The sequence below is a fragment of the Callionymus lyra genome, chromosome 2, assembly GCF_982586985.1.
Source record: "Callionymus lyra chromosome 2, fCalLyr1.hap1.1, whole genome shotgun sequence".
NCBI lineage: Eukaryota > Metazoa > Chordata > Actinopteri > Syngnathiformes > Callionymidae > Callionymus > Callionymus lyra.
In genome coordinates, this window is record NC_141819.1 from 8,514,783 (window position 1) to 8,528,649 (window position 13,867).

Sequence of the window (13,867 nt, forward strand, 5' to 3'; positions counted from 1 at the left end):
TATAATGATTTTATTCACACAGTTGTAACATTAAATTAAAATAAAAACAGTCATTTATGTAAACAATTGAATTTGAAATGACTCGTTAATGTGGTTCAGTTAGTCAAAGTCACCACTCTGAGTGTTTTCTCTGTCACAAGACAAATAATAGTAAAGTAGTTTTGTTTCATAAAAAGAAACTTCATGAAAAATTGAAGAAAAATGTAAGAATGATGCAATTAGTCGACTTAATGGTTTCAATATTTGGTGACCAGTCGACTGTTAAAATAGTCGTAGACCTCATGAACAACAGATGAACTATAAGAGAAGAACAGAGACAACAACGGTGGAAAAAACAAACGATGAAAACAAATGAAAGACAAACCTCAAGATTCCACTCTAAAGTGTTTTGTCTTCTACGAGACAGATGACGCGAGAACACTGGATAAAGAATATGCAACGACTGTTGTTTTGATTATTATTCATTTTCATTTAAAGTTGACGCTTGTTTGTTTATCATTACAATGATTTATTAAGATGATATTTTTATAAACTACGTAACATCATTACCTGCTACACAAACATACAAATGTATCTATGAGCTGCTTCACTGAAGAACAAAGTGATGACAGACTTTGACTCGTGTTTCCACCTCTGACTTTACATTTGAGCTTTGATGATGTAGAAAAGATGATGTTCTGACCTGAGAGTCTCCAGGTGACAGTGTGGACTCTTCAGTCCAGCAGACAGCAGCTCCACTCCTGGATCCTGCAGGTTGTTGTCACTCAGGTCCAGTAGAGTCAGACTAGAGGATGGAGAGCTGAGGACTGAGGACAGAAGTGAACAACTTCTCTCTGACAGTAGACAGTTGCTCAGCCTGTGAAAGAGACGAGTTTCATCAACAAGTGACTTTTTCTATTCTTTATTTAAAAACAATCAACTATTTACTTTCACAAGATCATGGTCACATGTTTGTTTGAATATTTATCAGGTTGGTATAAATGAGGGTGAAATGTTGAACATGACGACAGAAACACAAACATGAAGAAGGAGTAACAACAATGTTGAGGTTGTGGTTTGTTGTTAAATATTTACTTTAGAAAAACAGACTTTCCTACAAACTAGTGAGACATCATTGATTTATGCTGAATTGTTGGAACATGAACACGTATTTCAGTGAATGTTTTCATGTGATCAACTTGATCTTGATTAATCAAATAAAATAAAATAAAGTGTTTTTCAACATTCAGTTCATGAGCTGAAAATAAATAATAAACAGGAAGTGACATTTATCAACACATCGTCTGCGAACAAGGAAATCTGGCTCAGTTGCTTCATCAACCAGGAAACAAGAGCTGAGACGACACTCGTCTAGTTTCTCTCCAGATATTAGAATCATGACATTTATTTATATCTTCATTTCTCCTGAGAGACAAGAAACCAGATGAACTGTGGACCAGACATGACGAGAGAAGATGATGTTCTGACCTGAGAGTCTCCAGGTGACAGTGTGGACTCTTCAGTCCAGCAGACAGCAGCTCCACTCCTGTATCATACAGGTTGTTGACACTCAGGTCCAGTTCAGTCAGACTAGAGGACGGAGAGCTGAGGACTGAGGACAGAAGTGAACAACTTCTCCCTGACAGTAGACACAAGTCCAGCCTGTGAAAGAGACGAGTTTCATCAACAAGTGAATTTTTCAATTTTCTATTTGACAAGAATTTAAAGAGTTTATTTAAAGACAAACTCAACTATTTACATTGATAAGATCTTCAATTGTGGTTTGTTGTCTGCTTCCTCTCTAATATAGTTCATTCAAAGTTTCTTTCAAACCTTTGATACCAACTATTGACACGTCATTGATTCATGCTGGACTTTTGAACATCAACAAGTGTTTGATTGAATGTGTTCATGTTATGGTTGATTTGATGTTGATGGACCAGATGAAGAGAAACCATGGAAGTATATCAGTGTCATCACAATATTGAATGGTTTCAACCTTTCAAATGTTGAATTACTTTTTTGAATAATTGATTATTAAATAATTAAATAATTTGTATATTAAAGGTTGAATTTATTTTCATTGAAAAATAATAATATATTTTTTAATGGAGTGAAACTTTTTACACACATATAGTTTAATATTGTTATTTTAGTAATACATAAAATGAAAAAAATTCAAGATTCAATATTTTTGACAAGTGGCTTTTTTTATTTAATATACAAATGTGAAAGTGTTTAAAATCCAATATAAAATATATATTCAAATGATTTAATTAAATGATTCAGAAAATATTTCTATGGTTAAAAATACAACATTTTAATAAAAATTAAATGTTAAATTCAATCCTTCAATTCTCTGATGACACTGATCTACTTGCATAAAAAACAAAGCAAATGTTTTTCAATATTCAGTTCATGAGCTGAAAATAGGTTCAACTGCTCCAACAGGAAATGACAATTATGAACATATTTAGCTTTAAAAGAAGCTTAAAGTAATACCTGACATGAATATTTTAAATTAAATACATGCAGTCGGACAAAGAGGACTATGAAAACAAACCCCTTTGATTTTATTGTTTATTTTTATAGAAAACTTTTCCTGGGAAAAAGGCAAGAGTTGACCTTTTGTATGAAACAGTAAAGTTAAATAAAGCTGCATTTTAATTGATGTAACCTTCGTGGTTTTGTTTCATTCAAGAAACTTCATGTCATTTTAAGATGAAGATTTTGTAGAAATCAGGCTCAGAGCTGCTGTGAAGGTCATACATGCTAACTTCAAGTTTATTTACTATAAATAAATGTTGTGTACACATTCATTTGTGTATACGCAGTATAATTAATGAGGCCACATGTTTCTACTAATGTCAGTGGGCAACAGGTTGAGGGTTCAATTCCAGGCTGACCTGACATCCTTTTTCCTGATCATAAAACATGAATCAAAACTCTTCTTAGTCTTTAAACATGTTTACATGTATTTGTGTTGTGTTTCTCTGAGTCTTTCAGAATTTATGTTTTCATCACTGATCCTCTGTCTCACATCAATTGAATGCATCAGGGATGAGAGGGCCCTGACCAAGAAGGATGAACCAATAGCAAATGTTACAGAATAAGTCAGTGGTTGACTTTCTGTCTTCAAGTATTTCATTGGTCAACAGCTGCAGAATGATGAACTCAGCAATGTTTGTGTGTTTCATGTCCTTCAGTTGAAGATGAACAAACACAAAAGTTCATTCAGGGAACAAGCCAAGAAAACATTGAGACAAAAGCAGTTGTTAGTGCTGTGATAGTCCCACATTCTGACCACATTCAACTTTGAAATATGTTCTTTTGATTATTATTCATTTTCATTTAAAGTTGACGCTTGTTTGTTTATCATTACAATGATTTATTAAGATGATATTTTTATAAACTACGTAACATCTTTACTTTTCAATTGTCTATTTGACAAGAATGAACTAAATACATCATAAAATCACCATCAGATTTTGTATGAATATTTGAGGAAGGTTTGTCTAAATTAGGATCAGTTTGTTAAACACGATGACAAACACAACAATCATCAAAGAGTAAATCAAACATTCATGTTTAGTTCATATCATCAGAAATGTTTGAACAACTTACAGAACTTTGTTTGCAGCTTGAGCCACCGGCAGAAGCCTCTCAAGAACCTCTTCTGAAGCATTTCTTGAGTATTTCTTCAGGTCAAACTCGTCCAGATGTTCCTCTGAGGATAGTAAGATGAAGGCCAGGGTCGACCATTGAGAGGAAGACATTTGTTTAGTGGAGAGACCTCCTGATCTCAGCTGCTGTTCGACCTCCTCCACCAGAGAAGTGTCCTTCACTTCATTCAGACAGTGGAACAGGTTGATGATTCTCTCTGGAGACACATCCTCACTGATCTTCTTCTTGATGAGCTCTGCTGTGTTGTGATTGGTCCAGGAGCTCCTTCCTGTCTGTGTCAACAAACCTGGAAGGAGACTCTGGCTGGTCTGCAGAGAAAGACCCAGAAGGAAGCGCAGGAACAAGTCCAGATGTCCATTTGGACTTTTCAGAGTTTCATCTATTGCTGTCTGGTAGAACCATTCTGTTTGACTTTTGTTTTTCAACAAACTTGGACGTTTAAATGTTAGTTTTGATTCCATCAGGTTGACTCCAGAGTTGATGAAGGTCTGGTGGACGTGAAGAGCAGCCAGAAACTCCTGAACACTCAGGTGGATGAAGCAGAACACCTTGACCTGGTACAGTCCTCTCTCCTCTCTGAAGATCTGAGTGAACACTCCTGAGTAAACTGAAGCTGCTGAGATGTTGATGTCACACTCTGTGAGGTCTGACTTATAGAAGATCAAGTTTCCTCTCTGCAGATGCTCAAAAGCCAGTTTTGCCAGAGACTTCATCATCTTCCTGCTCTTATGATCCCAAACTGTGTCAGTCCCAGATCCTCCACCATACTTCAGCTTCTTGACTTTGAGCTGAACCACCAGGAAGTAGATGTACATCTCAGTCAGGGTGTTGGGCAGCTGTCCTGTCTCTGTGCTCTTCAACATGTCCAGAACTGTGGCAGTGATCCAGCAGAAGATTGGGATGTGACACATGATGTAGATGCTTCGTGACCTCTTGATGTGAGACATGATGCTGCTGGTCTGCTCCTCATCTCTGAACCTCTTCCTGAAGTACTCCTCCTTCTGGAGGTCATTGAACCCTCTGACCTCTGTCACCATGTCCACACACTCAGGAGGGATCTGATTGGCTGCTGCAGGTCGTGTGGTGATCCAGAGACGAGCTGAGGGAAGAAGATCCCCCCTGATGAGGTTTGTCAGCAGGACATCTACTGAGGTGGACTCTGTAGCTTCTATCAGGCGCCGACTGTTGAGGAAGTCCAGAGGGAGTCGACACTCGTCCAGACCATCAAAGATGAACAGAACCTGGAGTCCTTCAAAGCTGCTGAGTCTGGATTCTCTGGTTTCAGGAAAGAAAAGATGAACAAGTTCCATCAAACTCAACTTCTTCTGTTTCAGCAGGTTCAGCTCTCTGAAGGTGAAAGGAAATATGAAGTGGAAGTTCTGGTGGGCTTCGTCTGTAGCCCAGTCTAGAGTGACCTTCTGTGTCAGGAGGGTCTTCCCAATGCCAGCCACGCCCTTCGTCAGCAGTGTTCTGATTGGTCGTTCTCTGTCAGGTGAGGCTTTAAAGAGGTCTTCTTGTCTGATGGTGGTTTCTGGTCTGGTCTGGTTCCTGGTGGCTGCTTCGATCTGTCGGACCTCGTGCTCCTGGTTGACCTGGTCTGTGCCCCCCTCAGTGATGTAGAGCTCAGTGAAGATCTCATTCAGAGGAGCAGAGTTTCCTGCTTTAGCGACCCCCTCAGACACACTGTGGAACTTCTTCTGCAGGCTCCTCTTCAGTCGTCCTCCACACTCCGAAGCAAGACTTCCTGAATGAGACATAAGTCACACGAGTCAGAAGATTGTAGAAGGCGAAAATGGAGTCAAATCTTCAGATCTGATGCAAGTGTTCTTCATCTTCATCATGTTTGTTCACATGTTCTTACTGCTCCACAGACACTCGGCCAGATCCTCCTCCTCCATGTCCTTCAGGAGATGAACTGTGATCTTCAGGAATTCTTCTCTGATGCTTCTCCACTTCTCATCTTCCTCCTCAGTCTGTGGAGTCTCTGGACTCACAAACCTCCAGACTCTCTTCAGCTCCTTCTGCATATAGTTGTAGAAGTTTCTCTCCAGTGACTGGAACAGAATCACAGAGAAGAAACTCAGAGTGATAGTAGATCATCTCAAGAACCAAAAAGACCATTAGCTTTAACTTGGATTCAACTGAATGATGATGAACAGAAGGAACCTCTAGGATTAAGACCTCCTCTAGTTCATGAACATACCAGCCGTTTGATTTCCAGTTGTGAGGGATGTTGCTGACCAATGAGAAGCTCTGAGTTCTGATGGTCCACTCTGAGAAGAAGAGATGAAATCAAACTGTAAATAAACTCTTGTCGTGCTGAAGGTTCTTATCATAAGTAAACTAGAAAGTTCCTTTTAAAACCCACATACATCTCCATTAGAACTTAAATTTTGTCAAGCTAAGATGTTTATTTTAAATTGTTTTATTTTATAAAAATGAGTATTCTTGGTCTTTTTATTGAAAGACAGTCCAGCATATTCTGGTTCCTCCTGCTGGATCTTGATGAAAACACAACTCTGATCAACTCTCATCTGTTTCTATCCTGGTATTCACCAGCTGAACCACTAGATGTCCTCACACTGCTGCACATGTCCACCTCTGCACTACAACTGTGAAAGCAACGTTTGAGGTTTTTAATTGTGTCTTTATCTCCCCCTGCTGGTGTTAAGAGTGAAGTGAAGTTATTTGGTTTAATGTGTCAGTTTGAACCTGGTAGACTCACACTTGTTCACTCTCACCTCACACCTGGAGACTCTTCACTTCCTCTGAACCTGATCCATCTCCCCATTGAACCATCACTCTTCAGAGACACACAGCAGGGTTCTGGTCCAGATCTTGGTCCCGGTCCAGCAGGTTCTTGCTGCTGCTTTGATCTTGAACACAGAAGTAGAATGAGTGAGAATGAAGACACTGAGGTGCTCAAAATGGATCAAGGGATTGACTTTTTACGAAAGAACATGTTTTTTTAGAAAGAACAAGCTGGACATATTTATTAAATTTTGAGTTCATTTGACTTCCTTGAAAGAAGAGAAATGTCAACTGAACTTTAGTCTGAGCTTTTATTGTTTTATCTGTATCTTTTGTTTTTCTTTTCCTTCTTTATTTGTGGTGTGTTTTTTCTTACTTTGAAAATTCAATAAAGAAATCTTAAAAAAAAAAAAACTATCCGAGTCAAACCATCAGACGCTAGATTTGTAGTGCGCGTAATGACAGAACATTGCGGTAGCAATGACGAAGCGTGAAAGAAATGTCTGTGTTTAAGAAGCCCCGGATATTTTTTCAAGTTCATGCTCCAGTGGCGTCACTAGCCTGAATGGATCATGACTAGAACCAACAGCTTTAAAGCAGGAGTTCAGGGATTGAGCCTCGGTGTTGATGTTAATAACCGTTATTTATTTATTGTGCTGTTGCTACAGCAGCAAACTTGCCATCCATTCACTTATTTAAAAACAACAGTGCGCCTTATATATGAACATTACCTGTTGGGTGACTTGTTTACAAACACTTTAATGACGGGGCTCAGTCGGCAACCTTGGTAGACTCACACGTGTTCACTCTCACCTCACACCTGGAGACTCTTCACTTCCTCTGAAGTCGATGGGTATCCCCATCGATGCATCACTTTTCAGAGACACACAGCAGGGTTCTGGTCCAGATCTTGGTCCAGGTCCAGCAGGTTCTTGCTGCTGCTTTGATCTTGAACACAGAAGTAGAATGAGTGAGAATGAAGACATGGAGGACAATCTTGGAGGTCCTTGTCTCACCTCTGAGTGCTGGTCTGTTCATCGTGCTCCTCACACTGAGGGTATTTAAAGGAGTCTCTGTCCTCACCATGAGTCTCAGCAGAGTCTTCACCTTCACACAAACACACTCATGACATTCTTGTCAACATCAAAAGTTGTTCTCGACTCATAGTGTAAAAACTATAATCAATCCTTTCATAATGTCCTGTTTTCATTAGAGGAAAACAGATTTTACTTCTCACTCCGCCCTCTACAGGCAGGGTTAGATGGAGCATGTTTTTTAAACGAGTGTCAGGTCAGACAGATCTGTTCCTCAGCAGAGGAATCTTCTATCCACAGACACAGATGGATCTATGAAACGAGGCGTCCACTATCCAGCATTAGCAGCTTCTCTGCTCGGTAAAATCTCTGTCCACACTGAGATCTCAGGCTTTCTGGTCCTTGTTTTTGAGCCATTAGAACAAATCTTCCTAAAGAAAGTCCAGCCCTTTTCTTCAACCCCTCCTGTCGGCACTCACCTGAAGGACCAGACCATCTCATCAGCTCCACCTGCCTGCAGTTATTGAAGGAGAACAATAGGCTGCTTGGAGCTCCAGTCTTCTCCTTTCTTGGTGTTTTTTTTCAGTGCGCCCCCTACAGACGTGTCATTACAGGCTATTAAACTGCTTGCTTGTTGTAAATCAGTAACTTAAAGCACTGTAGTGATGATGATGATGATGATGATAATGATGATGATGATGATGATGATGATGATGATGATGATGATGATGATGATGATGATGATGATAGTCAGATCGTCTCTGAGCTTCATTAGAATTTGTGGCTCACCTGCTCAACACATGTACTTATTCTTACTATGTTTTTAAAATGAACGTTTTTTCTTTGCATGAAGTTATTATGTGATGGTGTATTTATTTAAGTGTGTTTTTAAGGATATAGCTCTGATCACGTGATCACATGAAGGAAACCGGCTTTAGCTGCTTTCATTCTGCAGCTTCACTTTGATATAACTGACGTGATGTTGTTTCACAAGAACGTCTGTGACTCTCGTAGAGAAGACTTGAAGGATCCCACTGTGTTTGTTGCATTATAAAAACAATCTTATAATTCCTAATCGTTTTTTCCTAATTGTGTGAAATGCCTGGAAAACAACTCCATATACATCATGTTGTCTTAATAAATAAAGGTTATTAGTTTAGTGAATGAGAAACATATTTTTAAGTTTGAAAATAATTTATTATCCACTCTTGTATCTACAAACATGTGTTTAGTTTCAATCAATATTGATATTAATGTGTCTCTGATAAACGTGGATCTGAGCAGTAAATATGTACATAAGACACCTTCAAACCTGTCAGGAAGTCAAGTTTCACGCCATTATTATTCTTGATGAATATAAATTTGCTGCGCACACACTGAAAGAGAAGAGAGCTCTGATTGGCTGCTGTTCATGTCACATGAATGGTTATTGCACCAAATGATTCTCTTCTTTTTTCTTATTTCATAATTATTATGTCACGGCTCGACCGGACAAAAACACCCAAGCACACAGATACACAAACACACCCAAACAAACCCACACACACGCACACACACACACACACAGTAAAGCACAGACACAAATGTAGACACAAAACAATACTCACAGGTACAGTATACAAACACACACAGGACACATGATGACACACAAACACAGATGTCAGATGTTTGAATGTCTTCAGATTCAGATTTTCTGCGTCATCATTTGTAGATTTAGCTGCAGTTGTTTGTGAAAACATCAACATGGATCGTCTCGTTGTGATTCATTTCATTTCATCAACTGCTGACTTGTGTGAGAGTCAGAGAGTCACTGACCTGTCTGCAGCTTTCCTCTTCTCTGTGGTCTCTGGTCCATGTTGGAGCAGAATTCAGCTTCTTCTGACCAGAACTGATGGAACAAGACACTGATCAACTCCTTCTGACGCTGGTATCAAGGGTTAGACTGGAATGAAAGCTTGTGACTCATGAAACCGGTCTTTCTTGTTAGACTGTTACCAAGCCTTGTGTTCTGGTTCATTTCATTTAAGATGTTATTGACTGTACGTGCTTTCATTTCTCTCCTGCAGGGATTTAAAAGTAAAAAAATACATAATTTCTGAGCATCTCTAGTTTCTTTGTCCAAAAACAACATGAACCCCTTTATCTTCATAACCATTGTTCTACAAATGATTCTTTCCGTTTAGTGATTTATTGTCATTGCAACTAGTACAACGAGAAAAAAAATATGTGCTCTCCACACAGCAGGGGGCAGTAGGCCTTGTCTGTAAAAGGCCTCACTTTCCTCCAACAAGGCAAGTTTTTGGAGTCAGGAAAGCTGAAGTCTGCTGGGCCACTTGTAAAGGGAGTTGCACCCATAGTAACTATGTTACAGTTTTTTGTATTGCATAAACACTAAAATCAAAAGTCATCAACAATTATAAAAACCTGATACTCGAGGAGCAAAACTCCAGCCCAGATGAACACAACTATATTGGATTGGAGAAATACTTGCATATATTCGTACTTAGTTGGAATTCAGGAATCTTGGATTGATATGAACATGATTTTCTTTGGTTAGTGAATATTAAACTGTTTATTTTTTGGACAATATTTGCCTTTAAGTTGCCATAGTAACACCTTGTTAAAATGTCTTCTTTCTACTTTTACTACTGTCACATAAAGATCTTCTTTAGCTCTGGTTTATGTGTCCTCAAGAAAACAATAACATCACACTTTTCACCAATTCCAATAAGTAAATATGACTTTTAAACTAGTGTCTGCTGTTTACTCAGCTTGATTTTAATCTTGTTTTTCTCCCTTTCTACTTATCGTCTTATCGAGGCAACATTATATAACGTTTCTTTCATGACTCATGGAGTAGAATCGACTGTTCAATCAACACTGTGAGAGTCATGTTTTCTGACTTCTCAAGTGCTTTCAACACCATCCAGCCGGCGCTGCTAAGGAAGAAGATGGAGGCACAGGAGTTGGGACACAGCTGACAGCATGGACGATGGACTACCTCACCAACAGGCCTCAGTATGTGAGGCTGCAGGACTGCAGGTCTGAGGTGACCATCTGCAGCACCGGGGTGCCTCAAGGGACAGTGCTGTCACCTTTCCTTTTTTCCCTCTACACGGCGGACTTTACTTATGACTCCAGCAGCTGTCACCTCCAGAAGTTTTCTGACGACTCGGCCATTGTGGGCTGCGTGTCTTGGGAGGGCGAGCTGGAGTACAGGTCAGTCATCAAGGACTTTGTTGACTGGTGTGAGAGCAACTACCTTTGCTTAAACACCGGTAAGACAAGGGAGATGGTGATTGACTTCAGGAAAAAGTCCCCACCACATCAACCGGTGAGCATCCAGGGCTCGGACATTGAGCTGGTGGACAGCTTCAAATACCTGGGTGTTCACCTCAACAATAAACTGAACTGGTCCACACATATCAACACCGTGTATAAGAAGGGCCGAAGTCGCCTCCACCTCCTGGGGAGACTGAGGTCCTTCGGAGTGTGTAGACCACTACTAAGGACCTTCTATGACTCCGTGGTAGCCTCTGCTATCCACTACGCTGTGGTCTGCTGGGGAGCAGGCAGCACGGACCGGGACAGGAAGAGACTGAACAGGCTGGTCACGAGGGCCGGCTCTGTCCTGGGCCGCTCGCTGGACTCGGTGGAGGAGGTGGGAGAGAGGAGGACACTTTCCGGACTATCCTCCATCAGGGACAACACTCTCCACCCACTGCACCTGACCGTGGAGGAGCTGGACAGCTCCTTCAGTGGCAGGCTCAGGCACCCCCAGTGTAGGACGGAGCGTTATAGAAGGTCCTTCATCCCTACTGGTGTCAGGATGTTTAACTCTTTACTTTAAATATCCTGATGCTAATCCCTAGTGTGTTTTTCTTCTCGTGTTTTTATTTTTTGTTTTTATCTTATTTTAATTTAATTTAATTTAATTTAATTTAATTTAATTTAATTTAATTTAATTTTATTTTATTTAATTTTATTTTATTTTATTTTACTTTATTTTATTCTGTTAATAGTGCTAATTTTCTAATACTGTAAATAATTTGTATATTTTTAAGATCGTTTTATTTTATTTTATTTTATTATCTGTTTTATTATTTCTTTTTTTCCATGCACTTTATTTTCATTGTCCTGCTGCTGCTGTTGTAAAAGTGTGTTTCCCCTCTGGGGATGAATGAACGTTTTCTATTCTATTCTATTTCTAACACACTGAGTTTTTCCATTAAGCACTGAGAGACTTTTTTCCATTTACCCGAATAAATGAACCAGAAAATGAACATTTATCCTGCTTTTATAAACAAATGTGAAAGCGATTGTCTGGCAATGGAGGTTTTTATGGCATTGCAGTAACACGTTTGTGACACAAGGGGTCACCAGAAACAATATTTTGAAACAGACATACTGTCGCTTTGATAAACGCCTGCAGTTGAAAGTTTAATTTGAAAAAACAATGATGTGTCGATGAAGCTTCATGAAACAGTGTCATATTCTTCAGAGGACCGTAGGGGGCTACCTCAGCTTAAAAATGATGTGAGGTTTCAATAGAATAGCTTTTTAAAACAGTAGATTATAGAGCAAAGAGCGACATCTAGTGGACTCGGACTTATTAGGAAATAATGACACTGTTTCATGAAGCTTCGTCGACACATCACTACTATTGACTATTAATAGGATTTTTTTCATGTATGATTTAGTCACAAATTGGCCACTTATTAACGTTATAAAGTAGTAACTCACACCTTTTCTTTGAGACTATATCAAAAATATTATTTGTAATTATAAATATGTTTTCATCAGCTTTAAAAATAAAGCTAGTGATGTGTTAATGAAGCTTCATGAAATTTCCTGAGTAAAGTTATTCTATTGAAACCTCACATCATTTTTAAGCTGAGGGCGCCCTACTGTCCTCTGAGAAATATGACACTGTTTCATGAAGCTTCATCGACACATCATTAGTTAAATCAATATGTATTTTATCAATATGATTCTTTGAAAAATACCTTTTCCATACGATCTAATAAATATGTTTTTTATCCTGCACATTTTCACACCTTGTCATTTAAACCTTGATGATTTTTTAAATGTATATTATCCCCTTAATTACACATTTTATTTGTCCATAATGATCTGATACAACATTAATGTATTTTTTTCTTTAGTACTGCATTTTTTTTCGATTAAAAAATAAATATTTCGACTGTTTTTTTTTTTCTTTGCATTATTTCTTATCTAGTTAGAGTCTGGACATACTGAGAAGAATACGAAAATACTTAAAACTGAGGTAGTATTTAGGAATCTTGAATTGATAGAGTAAAGAGTGACATCTAGTGTACTCGGAAGATAAAGACACTGTTTCATGAAGCTTCATCGACACATTATTACAGGCGACACATCACACATTAAGGCTGAATTTTTTTATTCATTATTTATTTTTATGCCATTTGATGGTAATTTCTCTCATTTCATTTTAATGTATTGTATTTTATTTTATTTTATCAATCTATTTTTTTATGTAACACAACAAATTCCTGTGTTGGGTTTACTGTAGTGATGTGTCGACGAAGCTTCATGAAACAGTGTCATTATCTCCTGAGTCCACTAGATGTCATTCTTTGCTCTAGAATCTATTGCTTTGACTCCTTCAAGAAACATTTTAAGACATTTTTATTTGTTCAGGCTTTTCCTTGATTCTCTGAGACTCCTGTGTTGTTCTGAGTATTATCTTTACTTTTAAAGTATATATTTTATTGAATATTGTTTTGATTGTTTAAGCGCTTTGTGACCCTGGTCTGGAAAAGCGCTGTATAAATACAAATTACTTACTTACTTACTTTTGAAAAGCTATTCTATTGAAACCTCACATCATTTTTAAGCTGAGGGCGCCCCCTACTGTCCTCTGAAGAATATGACACTGTTTCATGAAGCAACAGATTTTTATTATGATTTAAGGCTATTATTGAATCACTGTATGAGACTGTTATTAATTCAATATAATGATCCATACATACTCTCAATATAGTTATTTATTTAGTACATGTTTCTTACTTATGCCCGATGTATGACCTACTTGTGAAGTATTAAGAGCGTGTTTAAATACACGCTATTTTGAACTGCGTCAATATTTGTGAAATGACTCCCAGGTGTCGAGTTTCACAACAAAGTGCAGCAGATCCTCCTGGTGAAGCTGAGGGAACAGGCGCAGTTGCTTTAAGAGTCCAGAGAAACTTTCACTTCACTCTCTCTGGACATCAGGACTGGCTTCTGCTCCAGACACTCACGCAACTCAGGTATTTGGAATCTAATCATACATCGAAAATGAAAAGAGAAAAAGGTTTTTTTTTAAAAGCGTGTTGAGTGATTCTGTCTCCACGCGGGAGTCATACGTGGCAGTCCGCGTGTGTTCACGTGCGCGC

General features: G+C 38.6%; 1 protein-coding gene across 7 annotated transcripts in view; it reads right to left on the minus strand.

Moving 5' to 3' along the window:
• Nucleotides 1-9,370, minus strand: part of LOC148085243 (protein NLRC3-like) — a 72,573-nt gene extending 63,203 nt beyond the window's left edge. For 6 of the 7 annotated variants that reach the window (XR_015710494.1, XR_015710493.1, XR_015710492.1 and 3 more), the window contains exons 1-9: nucleotides 9,264-9,370; nucleotides 7,431-7,521; nucleotides 7,228-7,362; nucleotides 6,405-6,539; nucleotides 5,867-5,936; nucleotides 5,525-5,717; nucleotides 3,604-5,407; nucleotides 1,468-1,641; nucleotides 683-856 (exon numbers count right to left, since the gene is read on the minus strand). Coding sequence is in view for 3 of the 7 variants with exons in the window: in XM_087783380.1 (XP_087639506.1) it covers nucleotides 683-856; nucleotides 1,468-1,641; nucleotides 3,604-5,407; nucleotides 5,525-5,717; nucleotides 5,867-5,936; nucleotides 6,405-6,539; nucleotides 7,228-7,362; nucleotides 7,431-7,521; nucleotides 9,264-9,303 (2,816 nt within the window). In the remaining 4 variants the exon portion in view is untranslated. The remainder of the gene's footprint in view (nucleotides 1-682; nucleotides 857-1,467; nucleotides 1,642-3,603; nucleotides 5,408-5,524; nucleotides 5,718-5,866; nucleotides 5,937-6,404; nucleotides 6,540-7,227; nucleotides 7,363-7,430; nucleotides 7,522-9,263) is intronic. The other variant, XM_087783379.1, reaches the window with a different exon arrangement.
• Nucleotides 9,371-13,867: the final 4,497 nt, after the last annotated feature.